Source organism: Pituophis catenifer, unplaced genomic scaffold (genome assembly GCF_029215685.1).
Source record: "Pituophis catenifer annectens isolate HBS135680 unplaced genomic scaffold, rPitCat1.0.hap2 SCAF_13, whole genome shotgun sequence".
Lineage (NCBI taxonomy): Eukaryota > Metazoa > Chordata > Lepidosauria > Squamata > Colubridae > Pituophis > Pituophis catenifer.
Genome location: NW_027256893.1, coordinates 863,822 through 886,040, shown reverse-complemented (window position 1 = coordinate 886,040; position 22,219 = coordinate 863,822). Strand labels below are relative to the sequence as shown.

General features: G+C 49.3%; 1 protein-coding gene across 1 annotated transcript in view; it reads right to left on the bottom strand.

Moving 5' to 3' along the window:
* Positions 1 to 849: 849 nt before the first annotated feature.
* Positions 850 to 22,219, bottom strand: part of MTSS2 (MTSS I-BAR domain containing 2) — a 50,360-nt gene continuing 28,990 nt past the window's right edge. The window contains exons 7-14 of the mRNA XM_070952721.1: positions 12,828 to 12,985; positions 10,298 to 10,405; positions 7,608 to 7,705; positions 6,695 to 6,821; positions 5,840 to 5,914; positions 3,733 to 3,909; positions 2,723 to 2,888; positions 850 to 2,037 (exon numbers count right to left, since the gene is read on the bottom strand). Of these exons, the coding sequence (XP_070808822.1) occupies positions 1,271 to 2,037; positions 2,723 to 2,888; positions 3,733 to 3,909; positions 5,840 to 5,914; positions 6,695 to 6,821; positions 7,608 to 7,705; positions 10,298 to 10,405; positions 12,828 to 12,985 (1,676 nt within the window). The 3' untranslated portion in view covers positions 850 to 1,270. The remainder of the gene's footprint in view (positions 2,038 to 2,722; positions 2,889 to 3,732; positions 3,910 to 5,839; positions 5,915 to 6,694; positions 6,822 to 7,607; positions 7,706 to 10,297; positions 10,406 to 12,827; positions 12,986 to 22,219) is intronic.

The following is a 22,219-nucleotide window of genomic DNA, read 5'->3' as shown; positions in this document are numbered from 1 at the left end:
CTGGCCACGTGGCTCAGCTTTGTGCAAGAGGATTCTGTGAGTGCCACGGATGGCCTTGCACATCACGTGGAGCTGAAATCAAGCCAACCAACTTCATGGCGCTTGTGAGCCCAGCCAGCATGTCAAACCAAAGGCATCAGTCACGGTGATCTGCCAGACCAATCGTGGTGGTCACAGAACCGAGGGCTTTTGCTCTGTTCAAACCATTCCCCCAAAGCATCAGCCAAAGGAGCATCTCCTGGCCCCCTTTTTGTTTGGTTGGTCAAGAGTCCAGATTGGTCTGAGAAGAGAGGAACCTGCCCAAGGGCAGCTACCCCGATGCTCCCTCAGACCAGTCCTTTACACCCCAAATCCAGGGGACTCGGGGCAAGTGCTGTGTTCAAGATGCCCCACCCTAGCTCCCTCACCTCCTTCAGGGAAAGGCCTGCGAAGCCCACACCCGCCTGAGGCAGTACCAGGCACAACTGCCACGAAGCATGTACCCACGTCTGCACCTGGCCTAATCGCCACCATCTTTCTCGATAGGCATTCTGCCATAGAAAAGGCTCGGGGGTGTCAATGTGCCCATGCGCCTCCATGCAAAATCATGTGTCAAAGCACACTGCTTGCCGTACCCATCCTGCCCCAGGGGGGCCTCTAAGCTCTGTGAAGCTCAAGCCAGGAGTGGGGGCTGACTTGGGCAAGGAAGGAGGCAACCTTCCAAGGAAAGTCAGTCCCCTCCCTGAGACAGTCTCACCAGAGAGACCCCCTCAACTAGAAGGGAGCCCCTCCCAAGAGAAGCCCAGGAAAGGAGGTCCTGCTCCTTGCACAGCTCACAGTCCACACAGACCTCAGGAAGGGGCTGGATTTCTAGACTCCTCCGTCTTGCCAGGTCATTGGAGCAGCCAATACTTGCCGAGGAGGAGAACACCGAAGAGCAGAAGGGAAATGAGCTCTCTTTTGTGTGGGGGTTCCTCTGCTGCTGCTCCAAGCTGGAGGGAGCCAGGCGCCGGTTTCCCACCTCGCTGCAGAGGAGGGCAGAGAGAAAGTGTGCAAGGGACAGGAGAACAAGGTAGGAAGCAGGCTCCAAAATGGTTCTGGATAAGCGGGGATCTTGTGTGTGGCTTAATAAAGGCATTTCATTTAGTCTCCTTTTAACCCAGATCTGGACCATGGGAGGCGTGGCAGCCTTTTGGCAGTTTGCCCAGCCTCCACCACGTTTTCCAGTCCTTTGCTGAGGCTGGGCGCCTTGTGCTTGGGAGGAATTTGGGTCAACAGCTGAGCAGAGCAATCACAAAAACCGTGGCGCTGACCTATCGTTGGTTAGGGTTCGACGAAGGCGCACCCCACGGCGGATGGCTACCAGCATGTCTTCAGCGGGGGGCTCGCTGGAAGTGGCCAGAGGGGGCTTGGGGGTCTGCTCCTCAGGACCAGGGTCCGAGAACACCGTGGGGAAAGGGAACTGGCCATCTCCCAGGGCGTGAGCACTGGCCACCAGCTCACCAATCTTTTCCACCAGGCTGTGGCGGTTGGCAGCCAGCTGCTGCTCCTCTTCTGTGGAGGGCTTCCCAGCCCCGGCAAACACCGAAATCTCCAGGGCATTACCACCCCAGTTGGCATTGGGCAGGCTCAGCCTCTTGGGGGATGGTTTGGTGAAGTCCAGGCCATGCGGCGAGCAGGCATCGTCGGCATAGAAGACACATTCATCGCTGCCCATCCGGAGGGGGCTGGCGTGACTGGGCGAGTCAGGCACAGTGGGGGCCTTGACGGGGACGATGGGGGGCCTGATGGGAATTGGACCAGCGCTGGAGACGGTTCGGCGAACCGTGGGCTTGGTGGAAGGTGTGCGACGGATGGTAGCCACGCCTGGTGTGGTCCCGGTTGGCAAGGCAGTGCCAATGGGCAGGCCTGCCGTTGAAGCCGGTCGCTTGGTCTGGATCATCCGCCGATAATTTTGAGCGATATTGCTGTTGCGAGGGATGGTTGAGGATTTGTCTAATTCATTCTGGTTGTCTCCCTCGATGTCCCCATTCACCGAATAGCAGTCGTACTCTGAACCTGAGGAAGGGACAGGCGGATGCATCAGGAGCAGGGACCAGCAAAGGATGACCTTGGCCGAAATGGGCCATTACCAAAACATGGCTTCAGCGCGAAACAAGGGTGAGGCGTGGGAGAGCAACACAGGCAGAGACCTCCCTAATTCCTAGGGGCATGGGGGAGGGGGCGTAAGCAGAGTCACTGGCCAAAGTTAACAGACGTTGTTTGAGCCTGATCCACGCCCTGTGCTAGCTGAACCCGAGTCAGAGCCACACCTCCTGCTTCAGCACAAAGCTTCCCCAAGCGCATGTTGCTACATGAGGTAAGGCACATAGTGGGGGGCACATCGAGGGAGTAATGACTCGGCCTGCACCCTTCGACATCAAAGCTCGGAGCACATTTAGCCTCAGCAAAGCCCAACTGCCTGCTGCTTCTTTCCACTGCTGGGAGAAACGGAGAGCTGGGCAATGGGGGCTGCTTAGGACAAGTGTGCCATGTCAGGTGATGTGGGGCTCCTGCCTGGCTGAGAGCCTTCTTCTTCTTCTTCTTCTGAGAGAAGGATTCTGTTTCCAGGCTATGAGGGATCGCCCAGAGATGCCCAACCTCTGCCATCGCGTGAACCTTCTCCAGTGGCTTGGAGTGGCCCCTCAGCAGGCCTGGTCGCACCCTCCCAGCCTGCCTGCCCCCCTTGAAGCCGGCCTCCTACCTTGGGAGGGAATAGTGTCCTCGGAGCAGGATGGGGTGGTGTTCTGTGTGCTATAGCCGCTGGAGAACTGCAGGCTATCCCGGCTGCTCTTCTGGTGCTCCAGGCTCAGGCCGTGGGTCAGCACCATGGCCAGGTCACTGGCTGCCGGAGACACCTCCTCCCCATGCTGCTGAGAAGGGGAAAGAAGCTCAGAGTCAGTGTTGTGGCCCTCTCGGAGGGAGATGGGTGAAATATCAAGAGAGCCCCCCAGCTCCAAGCAGGGCTCCTGTGCTCAGGCGGACAGGCCTCCGAGCCAGGGAGGGAGGTGGACTGCTCTCACTGCTGCCAGGGCAGTCCTGACTGGCTCCCCCCTGAGCACCTGGCCTGGGCAGTGGGGAGGAGGGGGCTGCAATCAGCAAGGCTTCTGAAGTGGGACAGAGCCAGAAAGACAAGCGCAGTTTGCAACACACACACACACACACACACACACACACACACACACACACACACACACACACACTGCCCCACTTGGCACGGACTCACAGCTTCAGGGATACCTGCCAGGGCCAGAGGCTGCTGCATTCACTGGCTGCTTAAGCTGCTCGGCCTGCAGAGCCTTCCTGGGGTCTTTTATCTGGGGACCAGGATTAAATGGGGGAGCCCTTTGCTCGGCCTCTCCTGCAGAGAGCACCTCGCTTCAGCTCCAGCTGGTGAGGAAGGCAGAGGCCTCATCCTTGGAAAATCCCTTATGCAAACACTTTCAAAATTGGGCCCCTTGAAGGGAAAGCAATGAGAACCCTACCTAGTGCCCCCCACACCTCCCCACCTTCTGTTTTGTCTACTGGAAGCAAACAGTCTCTTTTATTCTAATTATTCAAACACCCATAAGTGAAATCAGCTCCTCCCTCGAATCTGCCTGGATCTGGGATCGTGGGCTGGGGAGGGATGGCTCAGGGGACATCCAGGCAGTGGCCCAAGTAGAGCTCCAAATGAACCCAATTCCAAGGGCGCTTCCTGGGACCCGGCCGTACCTTGGCAGCAATGGAAGCAGGGGACAGGCGAGGCCGGGGACCATCCTCCAAGCTGAGCCCCGGATAAATCAGGGAGGCCGAGCCTGGTTCTGCCTCCCGGAGAAACTCCACACGATCCTTTCTGCGCTGCAGAGCATTTGCGCCCGGCTGCTCATAGATGGGGAGCTTGGACCAATCCTGAAAAATATAAAGCTGGCATGACTGGCAATCCCAGCCTTGCGAAACCAAGCAAGGCAAGAGGGGAAGGGGACTGGGTGAGGAAGCGGGAGGAGGCCATAGCAACTCTTGAGCCTTGGAGGGCCCATCTCCCTGTGAGACACCATCCAAGAGGCCACGCTGACACGCTGGCACCCAGAAGCAAGTGCCAGGACCATCCTGCTGCCCCAGGGCCCCTCAGCCCTCCCAGATATTCTGCCCATTTCCACGAAGCAGAAAGCTCCAAAACGGTTCTGGATAAGCAAGGGTCTTGTGTCTGGCTTAATAAAGGCATTTGATTTACTCTCCCTTTAATCCAGATCCTGACCAGGTGCCTGTGATGCATGGCAGCCTTTTGGCAGTCTCCAAGACATTTCCCAGTCCTTTCCTGAAGCCTCTGAATACTTAGGAAGGTGCCCTGCGCTTCCCGGGTCTTTGCAAAAGGACCATAAAATGGGGAGGGGGCTGGAAGTCGAGCCCCATGAAGACCTGCCAAGGGATGAGCTTCCTCTGCTGAGAGTGGAAAGCTGCAAGGCGGACTGAGGACAGCCTCGGAGTGGCCCTGGAAGGCAGGACCAGATCCAGGGAGACAAACTGCCAAGAAAAACCTGTGGGAGGAGTTTCTGAAGAAAAAGCACTGTCAACCCACGGAATAGGCCACCTGCAGAATCGTCTTTGTCCCATCACATCAACCCGTCCCACTCGGCCAGGCAGGAAGGATGCTGTGGATCCCATCTGCCAAAGGATTCCAACCGGGGTGGTGATGTCCAGGAAGAGGGCCTTCTCTGTCATTGCCCCCATCCTCCCAAACTCTGCTGGCCTTCCGGAAAGGAGAGAAAACGTGGCTCTGCAGCCTGAAGCATGCAGCTGGGGGGCTGGTTAACACATTGAAAAGCCCTCCCCGCCTTTTAATTAATTTTTTAACATTCCTTGCCTCTTTTATATACTGTTATTTTATATGCTGTTTTTATGCTTTTAATATTTTATTGTACACTACCCAGAGTCCCTCTGTGAGACAGATGGGTGGTTCTTAAAAGTAATAAAACAATAAATAAGCCAACTGCTCCCTGGCGGTCTGAAGACTTGTGGCCCCCAGCCCCCAAGGCCCCAGCATGGAGCAGAGCCTGCACCAAGCAGGATTAGGCCAGGTCACCCCCGGGACGCTGTCCCCCTTACTGCGTCTGAGGCCAGAGACGCCAAGGGACACGCAGGAGACTTTGTGGGGCATCCAGTGTCTGTCAAAGTCCTCCTTGCCACCCTTTTACCTCCTGCTGAGTTCCTGGGGTGGCAACTGAGGGAGGAGAACTGGTCCATCCCAGGGCAGGGCAGGTCTGCTCAAAGCTAATCAAACTCCCAGCGGAGGGCAAGTGCTTGCTGGGTCCTTGTGCCGGGAGTGCTGAGCCCTGCAGACCAAAGGGCAGGGACTGCATCCTCCCCATGGCAGGTCCTCCCCCACCCCAGGAGGCTCTTTCCTGGCCCTCCTGCCTGGTTGCTCCACCAGAGATGGGCTGGATTCCAAGCTCCTCGTGGAGACACAGCTTCGGTTTCTTGGAAGCCAAGGAGGCCCCGGGGGTAGCGGTAGGCTCCCACTCCCACCAAGGGTAGCTAAAACTCCCCACCAGCTGAGGTCTGCAAGGCCCAGAGAGTCCAGGCTCACGGCTGGTCATGGAGCTCCCTAAGCTGGTCAACCAACAGAAAGCAGAAAGCATCCAAGCCAGCATGGGGGCAGGAGGCCAAGGCCATTCACCCACCCACCCAAGAAGTTTGTGGCATGCATCAACTCTTCACCAGGTGCAGGTGTGCCCCAAGATAAAATGGGGGAGGGAAAGTGTGTTTGTGTGTGTGTGGAGGGGAACTCAAGCTTCACCTTGTGGCCACCTGAATACAATCCAGTAGCAGAGTCAGAACTAACCGAGGTTGGGGAGTTGCATTCACTAACAGATTGGCAAGTTTCAGAGGCTTCGGATGATGCAGAGCTGGAGGACTTCTGGCAGGCCCCAAGTTGGAGCAGCAGCAGCAGCAGCAGCAAAACAGACAAGCAGAGAGGAAGAGAAGAAGCTGTTAGGGAAGGTGGCAGCGGCAGCAGAGACAGAGTACAGCTGGACAGGGCAAGGCACAGGCGGAAATGAAAGCGGCAGGCAGCTGGCAGAACCTCTCATACAGGAGGAGGAGGAGGAGGAGGAAGTCCAAACCTTCATGAAGGGGAGGGAAACTCCCCCCTTCCACCTGCAGTGACAGAGATATCCTGAGAACTGGATTTTCTCTCCTCTTGACCTCCTCCCAAATTGTGAGCAACACAATATTGAGACCCCTCTGAAGCCAGAAGCCTGCCCCCCCCCCACCCCAGGTCGATGTTGTCATGCCTTAGAGAGCTGCTGGAGGAGTGCCAGCGTTAGCCTTTGAATTGGGCAAGGAAAGCCACGCATGTCCCCTCCTTCCTCCAGTCCAAGAAGGGGCTCCTACTGGCAGCAGCTCCTCAGGGTCACAGCCCACCTCCTTCCCTCAAAAAGGAACTGTCCCAATCCTTTCCCGAGGGACATAATGGAATCAACCCAGCACAAAGGGACAGCCTTCCCTGTTCAAATCAGACTCCGTCTCCATTTCCAAGAAGGCTGGCCAGGGAAGGAGGGACTCTTGAATCACTCCCAGGAGAGGAGGCTCTAGGCTGCCACCAGCTTCTTTCAGGAGATAGCACCTGCCTGCCTGGGAGCACAAGTGGAGCCATAATTCTGTCCTGGAATTCCTTCTTTGTTCACCCTTAGCTCACCTGGCTGGTGATGTCCAAGGGCATTGGTGAAGGAGGCTTGGAGAACATGGTATCCTGCGAGATGAAGCCCGAGTCATGTGATGAGACACTGGACAGGCGGGTGTTGGCATTTACTGGTTGTGCCACACTATGGGAGTAAAATGTGAAACCAGGTGAGATGCTACCACCAGAGCTTCCCCAGGAAGTGAAGGAGGAGGACATTGGTTGCAGATGTGAGAGGTTCCTTGAGGCAAGGTAAGCCAAGCAGTCCGTTACATGCCCTCCTCATGCTGGCACTGTTCCTCTGGGGGAGGGCAGTAAATACAAGCTGCCCTTATTTTATGCTGATTCAAGAACTGCAGAGTTGTACTGTAACAGAGTTGTTACAGAGTCCTTCTCCACCATGAAGAAGCCTTCAAGAAATCAGCTCTTCCTCTTCAGCAGGGATCAATAAAGTAGGCTGAATCTTATGGACAGGGACTTATATGCTGCAGCTTACACAAATACGTATTTTAATTCTTTCCTCAGCTAAAGGCAGAAGCACTTTCAATGTCTATGAAGAATTTTGGGGTGAGATCAAGAGCAACACGTCTTAAAGTTTGGAACATAACTTTTCCCAGCTACTTCCAGTTGACAGATATTACACCACCATCAAAGACAAAAGGAGAGCTTTGCTTGACCTGAAGGAGAGAACTGCCATGGCTCGAGTTCATTCGTTATGTCCGATTCGAGGCCAACTCTGACCACAGCTGCTCAAGTCTGGCTCTCTTGGATTTTATTCCATGCCATTGCCAACTCAGTTTGGGAAGTATCTGGTATGCCACAAGGGGTATTATTGAACCTATTCAAGCTTCCTAAGGTCTGAGCCCACGAGAAGCCTGTTCCTGTTATACGCCACTTAACAAGAGATCCCCAGTAGCTGAGCCAAACATACCTGCACATGCTGGATTTGCGGGATCCTGAGCTGCTAGGGGAGGATGGAGGGGTTTGGTAAGACCAGCTGTAATCAGAGCCCTTCAGATCTTTGATCACCTGCAAGAAAAAGTTATTTTAGCCAGGCCTTTACAGCATTTCTGACCCTAAGAGATTTTGCCCTCCGAACAGACCCCAGAGGCATTTGTAAACCGAGGAGAGGCTCACTGGCCTTTGGCCAAACTATGTTTACCCAGATCCAGCCAAGATGCTGCCGGGAAGGGCCACCAGCTGAGCTGCTTGTGCCACCAGGCCTTGCTTGAAGCAAAGGAGGAAGAGTTAAAGGGGTGGATATCGGCCCAATTGTCTCTGGTGCTCCTTGGAGGCACCAGCATGGCACAACTCTCGGTGAACTGGGGGCCGGATAACAAAAACGGTTGGGCAAAATTTCCCTCAACCAACAACTGGCATATTACCCACAGACTCAATCTAGCTTCCCAAACTATTGCAATCCTTTCTTCTCCAATGTTGGGGTCCAGGCCCTGAAGCCCTTCGGTTCTTAGCTCCAGAGAAGAGATGCCCCACAAGGCCCAGACTGCCTGCAGAGCTGCCAGCGTGGATGAGTTTCTGGAAGGGGTCTGGCCACAACAAAGCAGAATGCCCACACATAGTCCGGCCATCTTCAACTACTCCAGAGGAAGTACAAGTTCACATGTGACTATGTGAATCCACTGGGCTTTTTCATGGGAGCCATGAACTCCTGAGCCTTCCTGGATCCAGTTCCCCAGAAGGCAATCTTTTGAAACGATATTTCCTGTCTTTACTTGCCTTTTGGGCTTGCCAATGGCTGAAGCTATAAGATATAGAGCAATAACCCTCCATTCTCTTTGAACTGATTGGAATCCACTGAAGCAAGATTGTTATTCAGAATGGTGATACGGTAGTCCTCAATTTATGACCATTTAACAACGGTATGGCACAGTGGTGAAATCCAAATTTTTTTACTACTGGTTCTGTGGGTGTGGCTTGGTGGGCATGGTATGGCTCGGTGGGCATGGCAGGGGAAGGATATTGCAAAATCCCCATTCCCTCCCCACTCCTGGAGGAAGGATATTGCAAAATCCCCATTCCCACCCCACTCTGGGGCCAGCCAGAGGTGATATTTGCTGGTTCTCTGAACTACTCAAAATTTCCGCTACCGGTTCTCCAGAACCTGTCAGAACCTGCTGATTTCACCCCTGGTATGGCAGCTTCTGAAAAAGTAACTTACAAGCCATCCTTGCAGTTATGACCATCACACCATCCCCATGGCCACATGATTACAATTTCGGCCCTTGGCAACATTTACGACAATTGCAGCATCCTGCAGTCAAAATGTTTCAGGCATGCTTCTGACATGCAAAGTCAACGAGGGTCAAATTTGCTAACCGACCATGTGATTCACTTAACAATTGTGGTGAATCAATTAATAACCACAGTAAAAATGGTTGTCGGGTCATGTGATGACTCACTTAATGACCCCATTGCTTAGCAAGTGAAATTCTGGTCCCAATTGTGGTCATAAGTCAAGCGCTAGGAGTGAATAAATAATTGTAATAAGTAATAATTGTAATTGTAATAAAAATGGTTTGGCCAAAAAGAGAGAGGGGCTGATTAAATCTGCAAGACTTCTAGGCAAGATAGATTTAAAAATTCAAAATAATTTCATAAATACCGATAACCAGGGGGGGGGTGCTGGTGAATTCACCAAGGGAAAGTGAATTGTATCTTATCTAGCAAAAATCTCAGATCCAGTTTAATGTCAGTTAGAAAAGAAAGACCCTGGCCCACAATTAGCCAAAAGAATACTTTACTAAAGCCAAAGTGGTTACAGAAGAGGAAAAGCTGGATCTGAGCTTTTGCCCTGGTTATCAGTCAATGTTCAGCCAGGAGTCTGGGAAATGGTGCTCATCTTCCTGCGCCAGCTCCGCATCCTTCTGGAGTGACCTTGAGATGGCCGGTGCTTCCCGCTGGGCGGTAGTGCTTTATTTTGATTCCTCCGAGCCCCCCCCTGCCTCCCTCCCCCCCCCTGCTCCCTCCCACCATTACTGATGTCAGGCTTTCAGCTTAGCAGAATGGCAGCCATGACAAGTTCTTTTTTATTAAAGGAAAAATAGGAACAAAATGACCAGATAAAGCTGGCTTTGTAACACTATTTGTGAAAAAGAGCTCAGAGCTGTCTGAATATGAATCAGCAGCATAAGCGCCCTAAAAAGATAAGGACCACGTAAGGTTGCCTCCACAGAAAGCTACGACTGAATGGATGTCATCGTCATCGTCATCATCATCTTAAGTCAGAAGAAAGAGCAGTTCCAGGCTTTTGTGCCGTGGTCGAGCTTCAGGTTCCCCTTTAGCGAAGCCAGGCAACCAGAAAAGCAACAAGAGAAAAAGGCAACCGAGTCCTGAACATCTTATGAGAACTTTAGTCCTGAGAAAGGACAGGAGGGGAGGGGAGGGGAGACCCCCGGCCGCATTTTAAGTCCTTGAAGCGGACCTTATCCTGTTCTCTGAGCGCAGAGCATGGCATACATGGAGTTTTAAGCCCCAGATTCTGATGAAAAGCAGTTGAATTGGAGCAGGGAGGTGGGCCCCTCCTGGATGCTGCAAATCCCTGCAGTGAGAGGGAGGGGCTGGCTCAGGGGAATATGGACCATGATTTTTGTGCTTCTCTACCTGCTCACTGGCTGTTGGCAGTTTATGTGGATCTGCTGTCAGCACCACTAGGTCATCAATGATGCCCTGAAGGTGGGTGATCTCTCCCAGCATGGTGATCTCTCCGTTCTGCAAAAGGGTAAAGGAAAGGATGAGCCTTGGCCGTGTGGACAAAAGAACCCGGAATCAGGAGAGAACCAGCTCCCCCCCCCACACACACACTAGAGCTTGCTCTTTACCTGGGGAAGACCAGGAGGAAGGGTCAAGGTGAGCCCCACTTTCTAGGCCAGATAAGGTCACTCAGGCCTTGTCACTCAGTGTGCCTACTTCAGCTTCAGAGAGGTGGGCAAAAGGGAGCCTCTTTTTGGCAGAGGCAACTCTAGGGTGTCAATTGAGGTCAAGGATGTTCCCCTTCGGCCCCCTCATCTGATCTGGAGACTTCCCAGCTTCTTCTCCATTCCTGTTTGCTCTTTCTCTCCACTGAGCATCCGAGTTCTGCTACTACATTTCGGCTGGTCCTCCACAGGCCGTGCAATGCTACGGACTGTGCAGAAGCCACAAAACCACAAATCTGCCACTTGAGGTTTTGTGTAATTTCAGAAATCAGAAATGTAACTCACGTTAATCCATGTGAAACCTGCTGGGATTACAGTTACATTACTGAAATTAAATAAAATAATATCATTCCAGGCAAGCTGGAATGTCCAAAGAAAAAAAATAAAAAATTCAGAATTAGGAACAGTAAACAAAAAGAGCAATTTGGGAGTTTGCCTATATAATCTTATGGAGAACCACAAACACCTCAAATGTTCGTGTTCACATTCAAACCTTCAGTAAAGCTGAATGAAAAATGGGGCTGGCACCAGGGATGGTATTCACTTACCTTCGCTACCGGTTCGCAAATGTGAGCACAGGACCTTCTGCGCATGCGCAGAGTGTCAAAAATGGGACATCAAAAATGGGTGGGTGGGTGGAGCCTCCCACAGCCGCCACTACCAGTTCGCCCAAACCGGATAGAATCAGCTGAATACCAGCCGGTGGTCGTGACTGGTTGGCACCAAATGTGGCAACAGATTCCAATATTGTTCCCGTAAGTGAGTTGCCAAGCACCAAAGCTGGAGACACTCCTCTGTTGTCTGCTTGGGCCAAGTGAAGCATCAGCTGGGAGAAAAGCCACAAGCCAAATTCTCTACTCAAGTGATGGTACGTTTTTAGCATCCTTCCTTGGTTGCATCCTGGATTTCCTTCCTCCTGAAATATCTCTGTTCCTCTCTGGGATAGGGAGGGTCAGCCCAATCCTGTGACTTGCTAACCCCAAAGCCTTGTGCCCGGAGACCCAACCTGGAGGGGTCCTCGGGGTTCTAGTCCTTCTAAGGACACTGGACGCCTTTATGGAGGAGGAGGGCTCTACCAAAGACTTGGTCTTATCTCTGGAGGGAGGGAGGGAGGGACAGAGAGGGGGGCAGCTGGTCTCACAGCGATGCAAGAACAACAGTGGGAGGGAGGCCAGTCTTGGGTCCTGTTGACTGGCAGCCGGGCTGGACCCTGAGAGAAAGGAAACGCTGGGCTGACCAGTAGAACCTTCTAGGAGGTCAGGGTTGCTCACACACACCTACCCCCGCTTGCTCGTGCAACCCCCTCCCCTGCTCATTTGGCTACTGCCAGCCACCCTTTTGCCCTGGAAACCCCTCTTGGGAAGAAGGGCGAGGAAGCCAGCACGTCTTTTCTGGCCTTCTCTGCAGTTCCCAGAATGGAGCAGCCAGAAGACTAATTAAACATTGAAGGCAGTGGGGGAAAGGCCCTAAATCGTGCAGCTTTTAACTTGCACAGCAGAATAAGTATTCATCCCAATATTCATGGGGAAAAAAATGGACAAAGGAGTCAAAGAAAAAGCTGAGACCAATTCTTAATTGGAATTTTCAATAAACATCGTACTTGGTCTCTAATTCTGCATCACCTCGGATGTCACTCTGAGATGGACCAAGGGCCAGTCTAGGAAACCCACCTCCTCCTCCACCTCAACTCCCACCAAGAGAGAAAGTCCCTTCCCACTCTGGACCCTCTGGGTTGGGCAGGGGTGACACCTGGTATCCAAACACCCAAGAGGCGACCTTCCTCTTCATCATATCCAGATTCTGGATGCAAAGTTTGGCAAGATACATCATCCTCTCCTGCACTGCTGGGAGTAGCTCAATGTAATGCCCTGGACATAAATTCTCTTTCTTGCACACGCCCCTTACCTAAAAGCTGGACTAACCTGAGGGCAGGCACAAGCAGAATTGAACTGACAGCTGCGTTATTATTGGGCAACAAGAGCCAATTGTTTTTTTCCCATGCTTAAAAATCAAGATCTGCCTGTATATTTGTATTTTAATAATATTTGTATTTTAATTCTGGCTGTACACTGCCCTGAGTCCTTCGGGAGAATGGGCGGTATATAAATAAAATTATTATTATTATTATTATTATTATTATTATTATTAAGAAAGGGTGGGGACAGTTGCCTGGTCCCTAGAAGAGCTGCCCTTGACCACGGAAACGAGGCACGTACCACCACCGGCTGCAGGAATGCGATGAAGGTGCAGAACCTCCCCCGTTCCTCTACCAGGGCCTTGCGAACTGCCTGCTTCTCCGTCTCCTCCAGCAGGAGGTACAGGTCGTTCACATCCTGCAGGGCATTGTCCAGCTGAGGCTGCAGGTCCCCCCTGCCTAGAAACGACAGCAGATGAGACCATCATTGCTTCTTTACCCAGAGCCTGGCCAAGCTCTGGCTTTCCACAGATGTCAGGCTGGGACAAAACCTGCCACACACTAAATCAAACAAACTACCACTGTCTTACTTTTGCAGCTGAAGGTGTCTCTGGGATTGCATGTTTGGGAGTCAAACAACATATTATTATTACTGTTAATAATAATAAAAACAATACAGCATATAGACAGGAGGCAAGATCAGAGTGGGATATGAAATGGATGAAGTGTACATGGAAGAAGAAACAGACATTTCTCAAGACCTAAACTCAACCCGTGTTCCATTGTTCACCCATGGAATTCAAATTTATTTAGCATTTGCTTATCTCTAAGGTATCATGCAGCATAATGCAGTACAATACATGGATAGTTCCCAAGAACCATTCATATAACTTCCCAAATAATTGACTGGGCCAATATAAATCTAAATCTGGGAAAAGAAAACACAACAGAGTCCCATTGCATGCTAAGCCCTTCCAAAGAAACTATAATGGCTTAATATGATGTCTTATTTCAGAGAACACCCTAAGAAAATTGCTTGTTGGTCAAACTTGTTAGATGAAACTAGCAAACCTTATTTATTTATTTATTTATTTATTTATTTATTTATTTATTTATTTATTTATTGGTTTGATTTATATGCCGCCCTTCTCCGGAGACTCAGGGCGGCTTACAATGCTTTTAAGCAATAGCCTTCATACTTTTGTATATACCTGCTTAGTAGGGCTTTCGGCCCACCCTAAGCGGGGTTCTTTTTTATACAAAGTCAGCTTATTGCCCCCACAAACCGGGTCCTCATTTTACCTACCTCGAAAGGATGGAAGGCTGAGTCAACCTTGAGCCTGGTGAGATTTGAACTTGCAGTAATTGCAGACAGCTGGTGCTACTTGATAGCACTTTAGTCTGCTGCGCCACCAAGGCTCTTTTCAAACTTGTCCATTGGCTTGTAAATAAATGCCAATTTTTTGTAAATTGGCATTTATTTACAAGCCAATGGACAAGTTTGAAAAGAGCCTTGGTGGTGCAGCAGACTAAAGTGCTATCAAGTAGCACCAGCTGTCTGCAATTACTGCAAGTTATGAGAAATCTGGCCTGCCGCAGTCCTCAGAGCAGCACCATAAGTGGCATCTGCTGGTTGTAAAAAGTTATGACTCTATTTCAGGGGAAAACAAGGAAGCTCCATTCACCCATTCACTGACTGGCACCTACTGGCCCTCACTATAATGTTGCCCAGTAATAATATATTGCAATAAGGCTGGACCATTCAGGTCAACCTTCTGCTGAGGAGGCCATGAAGAGCAAGGCAGAATGAGCAGATGATCAAGTATCTCACACACACACACACACACATCTTATACAATATTATAGCATAACTTATTTTTTTTTTTTTGTAAATATTTTTTATTTATTTTTTCCAAATTTAAACATAAAACATAACTTTCAAGAGCAAAAATCTCGATCCGGTCATAGATGGTTACCACGCTTACATTCCTTTCACGAGCTCAATTCACAATTTCCATTACATCTTTTATAAGTAAACAAAAAAGAAAAGAAAAGAAATTCAAAACTTAAAAAAACCAATTTTAACTCAAATTTAACATTTTCATCTATATAAATCCATTATATCTATCCAAAATTAGTTTCAAATTCACTTTCACTCATTTTTACATCTGCATAACAATTCTAAACATATCTTTATTCTTCTTTACCTTATATCTTATACAAATCATATCAAAATAATTTTTACAATATTCTAACCTCTTGTTAAGTGTTTACCTTACAATTTTATCACCATTTATTCTTAATTTCAATTCAATACCACTCCATTTTTATTATATTTTATAAAACAACATTTTGTCTAATTTTAATCCTTTGATCCTTATCCTCAAATCAGTTTACCTTAGTTTTTTTTCTCCCAGTTTACATATTACACAGATTTCTCACAGAGACATATTTTATTTACTCCAATTTCTAATATATTTTCCACTATATCTCCCTCTAATATTTAACTATCTTCCAGCTTATTCTATTCGATTAATTCTCAGCTTGATCCCCTCCAAAACACCAACTATTTAGTTAATTTCAGAATAGTTCCTTAATCTCCTCCAACTCTCCTCCTATTTGTTTGGCTGTTTCCAGCATTTTGTGGGCTGATTTCCAGCATAATCTCCTCCTTAACTCCCTCCATTGTTTGGCTGATTTCCAGCATAGTCTCCTCCAACTCTCCTCCTATTTGTTTGGCTGTTTCCAACATTTTATGGGCTGATTTCCAGCATAATCTCCTCCTTAACTCCCTCCATTGTTTGGCTGATTTCCAGCATAATCCCCTCTAATCTCCCTCCATTGTTTGGCTGGTGTCCAGCATAATTCCCTCCAGCACTCCTCCTATTTGTTTAGCTAATTTCCAGCACTTCTAATTAATTTCCAATGTATTTCCACCGAGTCTCAAACTCTTATCCCACACATTTTAACTGTAATATAATTATCTGTTTTATATCATTTTTCCATCCTACTCTTTCAATTTAAATCTCAGTATATTTCATAATAGTCATCATTTCCAACATGTATTACCTTAATTCAAGACTAATCACTAGCATCTGTGTATCTTGTATTTTGTTCAATCAATCCTTATTCATCAGTTTAACATTTGTTTGCAAATTAAAATTAAAACATATTACATCAAACAGTACATTTTCTTAAAATTTTCCTGCCTCAAAATATATTTGCGAGACCGCCTTCTGCCGCCGATAGCCTCCCACCGACCGGTTCGTTCACACAGAGAGGGCCTCCTCAGGGTGCCGTCGGCCAGGCAGTGCTGGCTGGCGACCCCCAGGGGGAGAGCCTTCTCTGTGGCAGCGCCTGCCCTCTGGAATGATCTGCCCCCTGAGATACGCACGATATCAGACCTCCGGACTTTTTGTCGGGCCCTGAAGACACACTTGTTCCATCTAGCTGGGCTGGCTTTATTTATTTATTTATTTATTAAATTTTTATACCGCCCCCTCTCCCGAAGGACTTGGGGCGGTGAACAGCCAGAATTAAAAACACACAATACAAATATTAAAATACATTAAAACAAAATTAAATTATCTTTGGCTTCTCCAACTTTAAAACCCCTTACCCATAAAATTCACCCAATTAAAAATTTTAACCCAGCCCGACTTGCTGAAATAAAAAAGTCTTCAGGGCCCGGCGGAAGGTACAGAGGTCCGGGATTAGTCGTATCCCTGGGGATAGCTCATTCCAGAGGGCGGGTGCCCCCACAGAGAAGGCTCTTCCCTGGGGGGTCACCAGCCGACATTGCCTGACAGACGGCACCCTGAGGAGACCCTCTCTGTGGGAGCGTGTTGGCCAGTGGGAGGTTATCGGAGGCAGAAGGTGGTCTCGTAAATAACTGGGTCCTAAGCCATGGAGCGCTTTGAAGATGAGAACCAACACCTTGAAGCGCACTCGGAAGACCACTGGAAGCCAATGCAGCTCGCGCAGGAGAGGTGTCACGTGGGAGCGCCATGTCGCCCCCATCCAGAAAGGGGCGCGGCCGCATTCTGCACCAGTTGGAGCCTCCGAGTGCTCCTCAAGGGGAGCCCCATGTAGAGAGCATTGCAGTAGTCGAGGCGGGAAGTGACGAGGGCATGAGTGACCGTGCATAGGGAGTCCCGATCCAGAAAGGGGCGCAACTGGCGTATCAGGCGAACCTGATAGAAAGCCCCCCTGGCCACGGCCGTCATATGCTCTTCTAAAGACAGCCGTGCGTCCAGGAGGACACCCAAGTTACGCGCCCTCTCCGTGGGGGCCAATGTCTCGCCCCCAATAGTCAGCGATGGCACCAGCTGACTATATCGGGACGCCGGCAGCCACAGCCACTCAGTCTTGGAGGGATTGAGTCGGAGCCTGTTCCTCCCCATCCAGACCCGCACGGCCTCCAGGCACCGGGACATCACTTCAAGGGCATCGTTGGGGTGGTCTGGGGTGGAGATGTACAGCTGGGTGTCATCAGCGTACAGATGGCACTGCACCCCAAAACCACGGATGATCTCGCCCAGCGGCTTCACATAAATGTTGAACAGGAGAGGCGAGAGGACCGACCCTTGTGGCACCCCACAAACCAAGTGCCTTGAGGTCGACCTCTGCCCTCCAGCCAACACAGACCGGTCAGAGAGATAGGAGGAGAACCACTGTAAGACAGTGCCTCCCACTCCCAACCCCTCCAACCGGCGCAGCATGATACCATGGTCGATGGCTTGATCCCATCCTCTTAGTTTTTAATCGAATTTCGGTTTTAATTGGGTTGTTTTAAATTCGGGCCAATATTATTTAATTGTTTTTTAAAATGTTTTTAAATTTTATATGCTATGTTTTATCCTGGCTGTACACCGCCCTGAGTCCCGCAGAAGGGCGGTATAGAAATATAATAAAATAAATAAATAAATAAATAAATAAATAAATAAATAAATATTCTTCTTTATTATTTTTATCCCCTTGATATCATCCATTATTTTAATACCTCTTATTTTCTATTTTTATTATTTCACAACCCTTCCTGTTTTTATCCAAAAATCATATATACCTAGGCTTTTAAACTTTACATTTCAGTTAGTCACATTTAAATTTATCCACTTTAATTCTTCCTTTTCCTCTCTGTCCAAAGTGCTCTATTTCAAGGTTCATCAGTTCAAAGTAAAGAATTTCTGTATGTCCCTTTAAAACTTTTAAAATGTCTGTTCCAAGCGTAGTGCATCAGCTTCCTGTCTTTGTTAACTACGCCACACTTAGCTTTTGTTTACAGTTTTGTCAGTCTCCATTGTTAAAATCCAAAATGTTCTTTCTTTCTTCTTTCTTAAAATCATCTGGGACAGAGTAGGAATCTCCAAAATCCTTATATCCAATATTAATTTCAAGTAATCCAAGGTAAAAAGCCAATTAACATGTTTCTTTTCCACCCAGAAAGGGAAATCTCTTCAATCCACTTCCCTGCTTAGTCACTGCAGATTCCATGGCTATTTTGTAGCCATCCATCTATCTTCATTAGCTTCATTTCTTTTAGAGGCATTAATTCTCAGGAATATCCATTTCTCCTATCCACTCCAGTTAAAGGCACAGTTAAATTTCAGAAATTTATTAATGCCAAATCATCCAATTTAAGTTTACTGCAACAAAATTCAATTCGGGTCTTTTAACCATTTTTTTTCCTTTTCAATCTTTAAGCCCCGCAGTCCAGCAGCCGCTTTTAAATTTGGGGTCTTATTTTCCAATAATTCCAAATAGGTACGTTATATTGCCTGGGTTGGTGTCACTCACCCGGCTTCTTGATCTTTGCTCTTTCTTCATCTTCTTCCTGCAGCTCAATCCTTGTTCCCGGTTGCCGCGGTTTCAGGGCAGCCGCCATGGCTGCCGTTCCGCTGCCGCCGACGTGAAGGAGAAGCCTCCGGCCCCGAGGAACCTGCCCGTTCCTCTCAGCCGCCCAAGGCGTTCCTTCTTGTCCCCCTGTCCCTACAAGACAGGGGAGGTCCGCAGACCTATCGGCGGCAGCTTAGCAGAGGGGAGTTGGCAGGGCTCAGCGGAGCTCGCCATTTCCCCGTCTGTTTCCCCATGGCGCCAACCGGAAGTCAATATTATAGCATAATTTCATTGCATACAGCTGTATGTAATGAACTTTCATTTTAATATATGCAGATAAATGTATATTCAAAGTTATTCTAATATATATGCATTTTCTATTTAGATATAAATAAAGGTGGCAAATTAATGAGAACACCGTTTGACAAACTTAGACCTCCAAATATCTTGGAATTGATTCCTAAGCCTCAGGGCCTGGAGGCCCAAAACCAATTTCTAAAAGGGGAGACAGCACTTCCATACCAGGTGGACAGAAAGTGTTTGAGGCAAAAGAGGAGCGGGGCTGCTCTTTTACGGCTTCAACACCAGAAGGTGTTCAGTCGGGTCTCTTAAGGGACATTTTTCCTGTCCCTTTGGGCTGAGGCTGGAATGATTCTGCTGAGTGCGAAATGCCTCTTCACTTTCCTTGGCTTCCCAAGCAGTTTGGCTGCTTTGAGTCCCCAAGATGGAATGTGGCCTCCTTGATGGAAATCCCTTTCGCCCCTTCCTCAGGCAGTTGGCACTATCACCCACCCATGGAAGAATGAGCAGCAGACCAGAGAGACTGGCTGACCAGAGGTTTTCAGCTCCCTCTTACTTCATCCCAGGGAGGCCAGATAAAAAGGTGACACCACAAAATGCAGAAGAGCTTCCACATTCATGCAGAGCAGAGTTTGTCGCATTCCTCTAGAAAAGCCTCTCCACCACCCCTGTGGTCAGGGGGAACATACCGCTGTGGGCCCAGCTGCCCCACGGCCTCTTTTGCAGAATCACAGGGGGTGTGAGTGTGTGTGTGTCTTTCTCCCCACTTATAACACAGAGCCAAGCAGGGCCGAGGATGGCTGCTCTGGCACAATAGTTGCTGGGCTCCCACCCGGTCACAGCAAAAACGGCAGGTGGATCCTGCTTCCCTTCAAACAAGCTTCCCACCACAACAGCCAGCAGCCCACATGCACGGAAGGCGGGGGAGGGGGGAGAAGAATCAGGGAAGTCTGGAAATAGCCAAGCAGAGTCGAGAAATCGACCAAGCGTTTGGGGAGCAAAGGCTGAGATTCTGATGTCCTGCTTGGCAGCAAAAATACTGAGGCTAACAAACAAGTTCAAACCAACTCAGAGGCGGGCTGAGTAAATAGCTGGAAGTCACCTGATTTGTTTTGCCCTTTCAGAAAGGTGAAAGTGCCCCATTTTTGAAAATGGGGATCCAAGCATATGCTATGACTTGGCCCATTCTGCATTCACCGGCACTCTTGGGAATCACAGAGATGCTGCTGCCTCTGGGACCAGAGGGTGGATCTCAGCATTGGTCCTCCCCAGAGAGGAGAGCTGGACCAGACAGAGGAGCAGGAGGAGGAGGAGGAGGAGGAGAGGGGCTGGTGAGGATTATGCACAGGCCCGAAATGAAACCCAGCGTGGATCCTTTTATTATATGTGCCTTAGTACACAGAAGAGTATGTACTTTTCTATTATACTTAACACTGACTGCATAGAGCCATGATGTCTGTTCTTGAGGCACACTCTCGCTGGCTGAGTCTAACTGCCGAAAAGATTTCCAGGCGAGACCCGCATTTGCGTTCCTGCTTGAAAACTCTCTCTGCAGAAGCTCTGGGGGGGTCCCTGGCCTGCAATGCGGAGGCCACAGTCAGTTGGTAAGGCAGGCAACGGTTCTTCCCAAGGAGAGAACGCAAGCCGGCAACAATGACAACCAGAGACAAGAGGGATAGACGACCTCTTGGCAGGCCAAGGGACTCTAAGGGGGGAAAACCAGCCTTACAAGGAGAAGTGGAGGCCTGAAGAGCCAGAAGGCTGGAGCCCTCCAGAAGACAAAGAGAAGAGTTGCAGTCCTTAACCATTCGTTTAGTGGCCTCTGAAGTTATAACAGCACTTTTCACAACCATTGCAGCACCCGCACAGTCACATGATCAAAATCAAGTGGATTCTCTAGACCCTGTTTAGCATGTAGGAAACAGGCTAATAGAACAAAATTTAACAGAACTAAGCTTAGGAAACAGATACAGAACACTGAATACCCAGTTTGGGCAGTAATACTTGTGAAAAGGTTTTAATTGAGCCCCATCTGAACTGACTACATACTGAAAGTGGCTTTCATTGGAACGCTGGGATGTAAAAGAAAATGAGGGGGCCAAAAAGCCACAATGCTTAGACACTATTAAAATCAATTCCAGCTCGGGCATAAAACAGCTGAAAGAAGCCACCCAACACTGGAAAATGTAGAGAGCTGGTCCGTGACATCGCTGAAAATCGGACCCAACTGAACAGAAAGCAACTTTACAAGCTGGATAGGGAGCAGCAGCATGATATGGTTGCAAAACTACAGGAGGTTTTTGATCTCTCAGGATCAGAGATTCAGAGAAACTGGAACAGGTTCAAAGAAGCGCAGCTAGGAAGATTGGGGATTAGAAACAAATTCCCTTGAACAGCGACTGAAGGATTTGAGCATGTTCGGACCTGCACAAACAGAGGGACCAAGAAGGATGATGTAGACGGTCCAAAGTTGTTTGTTATCATTCCAGAGTGCAGCACATAAAGCAATGCATTTAAGTTACCAGAAAGACAGATTCCAACTGCACGTCAACAAAAGCTTCCTACTGGTGCTGTGGAGCCAAGGGCCAAAGCCGGAGTGGGGGCTTCGCTGAAAGGAAACGTCAAGGTCATTTGTTGGTGTCAGCCTTGCCATCATCACTTTCCTTCAAGCTTGCTGCCAGCTGCTATGGAAACAGGGAGGGAGGGAGGGAGCAATGGGCATTTGGGAGGGGAAGCATGCAAGTGGCGTGGGAGTGGATGGGGAAGTTTGGACTCAGAGAGGCCAGCTTGGGTTGCTTAACATCTTCAAGGCCAACCGTCTTGGAAACGGCATGCATGATGGCAGCGCAGAGCACCTGGACTTGAGACTTTCCCAAAACAACTTCCTGGCCAATGATTGGACTCTGTCTGCCTGACTACTGGGGTGGTGGGATCTGGGGTTAGTTTCAATTTATTTTTTTCGTGCCTGTTTGCTTCAGACCTTGCCTGACTTTTGCTATATTCAGTTTCTTCTTAGTAAAAGTACCTTTTCTCTGACTCTATGGAGTCAAGGGTTTTCTTTCCTAGGAACAAAGGCAGCCCTGACGGTTGGACGCCTCCAAGTGGGACAGAATCCTGTATTTCCCGACTCCAAGCCACCCACCACCCAGGGTAAAAGGCGAAGCAAATGAGTGTGACAACTTGTAGCCCCTGAATTGGCCAAGTACCACCTGCGCTAAACCTGCGTTAGGGCACCCAAGTAGTAGGTTTGGCTGATCTACTTCCGTGCAATTTCTCCTAAGTATGTGCAGATGTGTCCCTCCCAAAGACAGACAGTTTGGTCTAGTGGTGGGGGCATGAGGCTAGAAACCAGGAGACAGTGAGTTCTAATCCCACCTTGGGTCCAAAGCCAGCAGGATAATCTTGGGTCGGCCCCTCCCTCTCGGGCTCAGGAAGGAGACAATGGCAAACCACTTCTGAGAAGCCTTGCTAAGAAAACTGCTGGGACTTGTCAGTTGGCCACCAGGAGAGATCGGCATCAACTGATTCGAGCACAAAAAAGCCAAAGCAAAGCAAAAC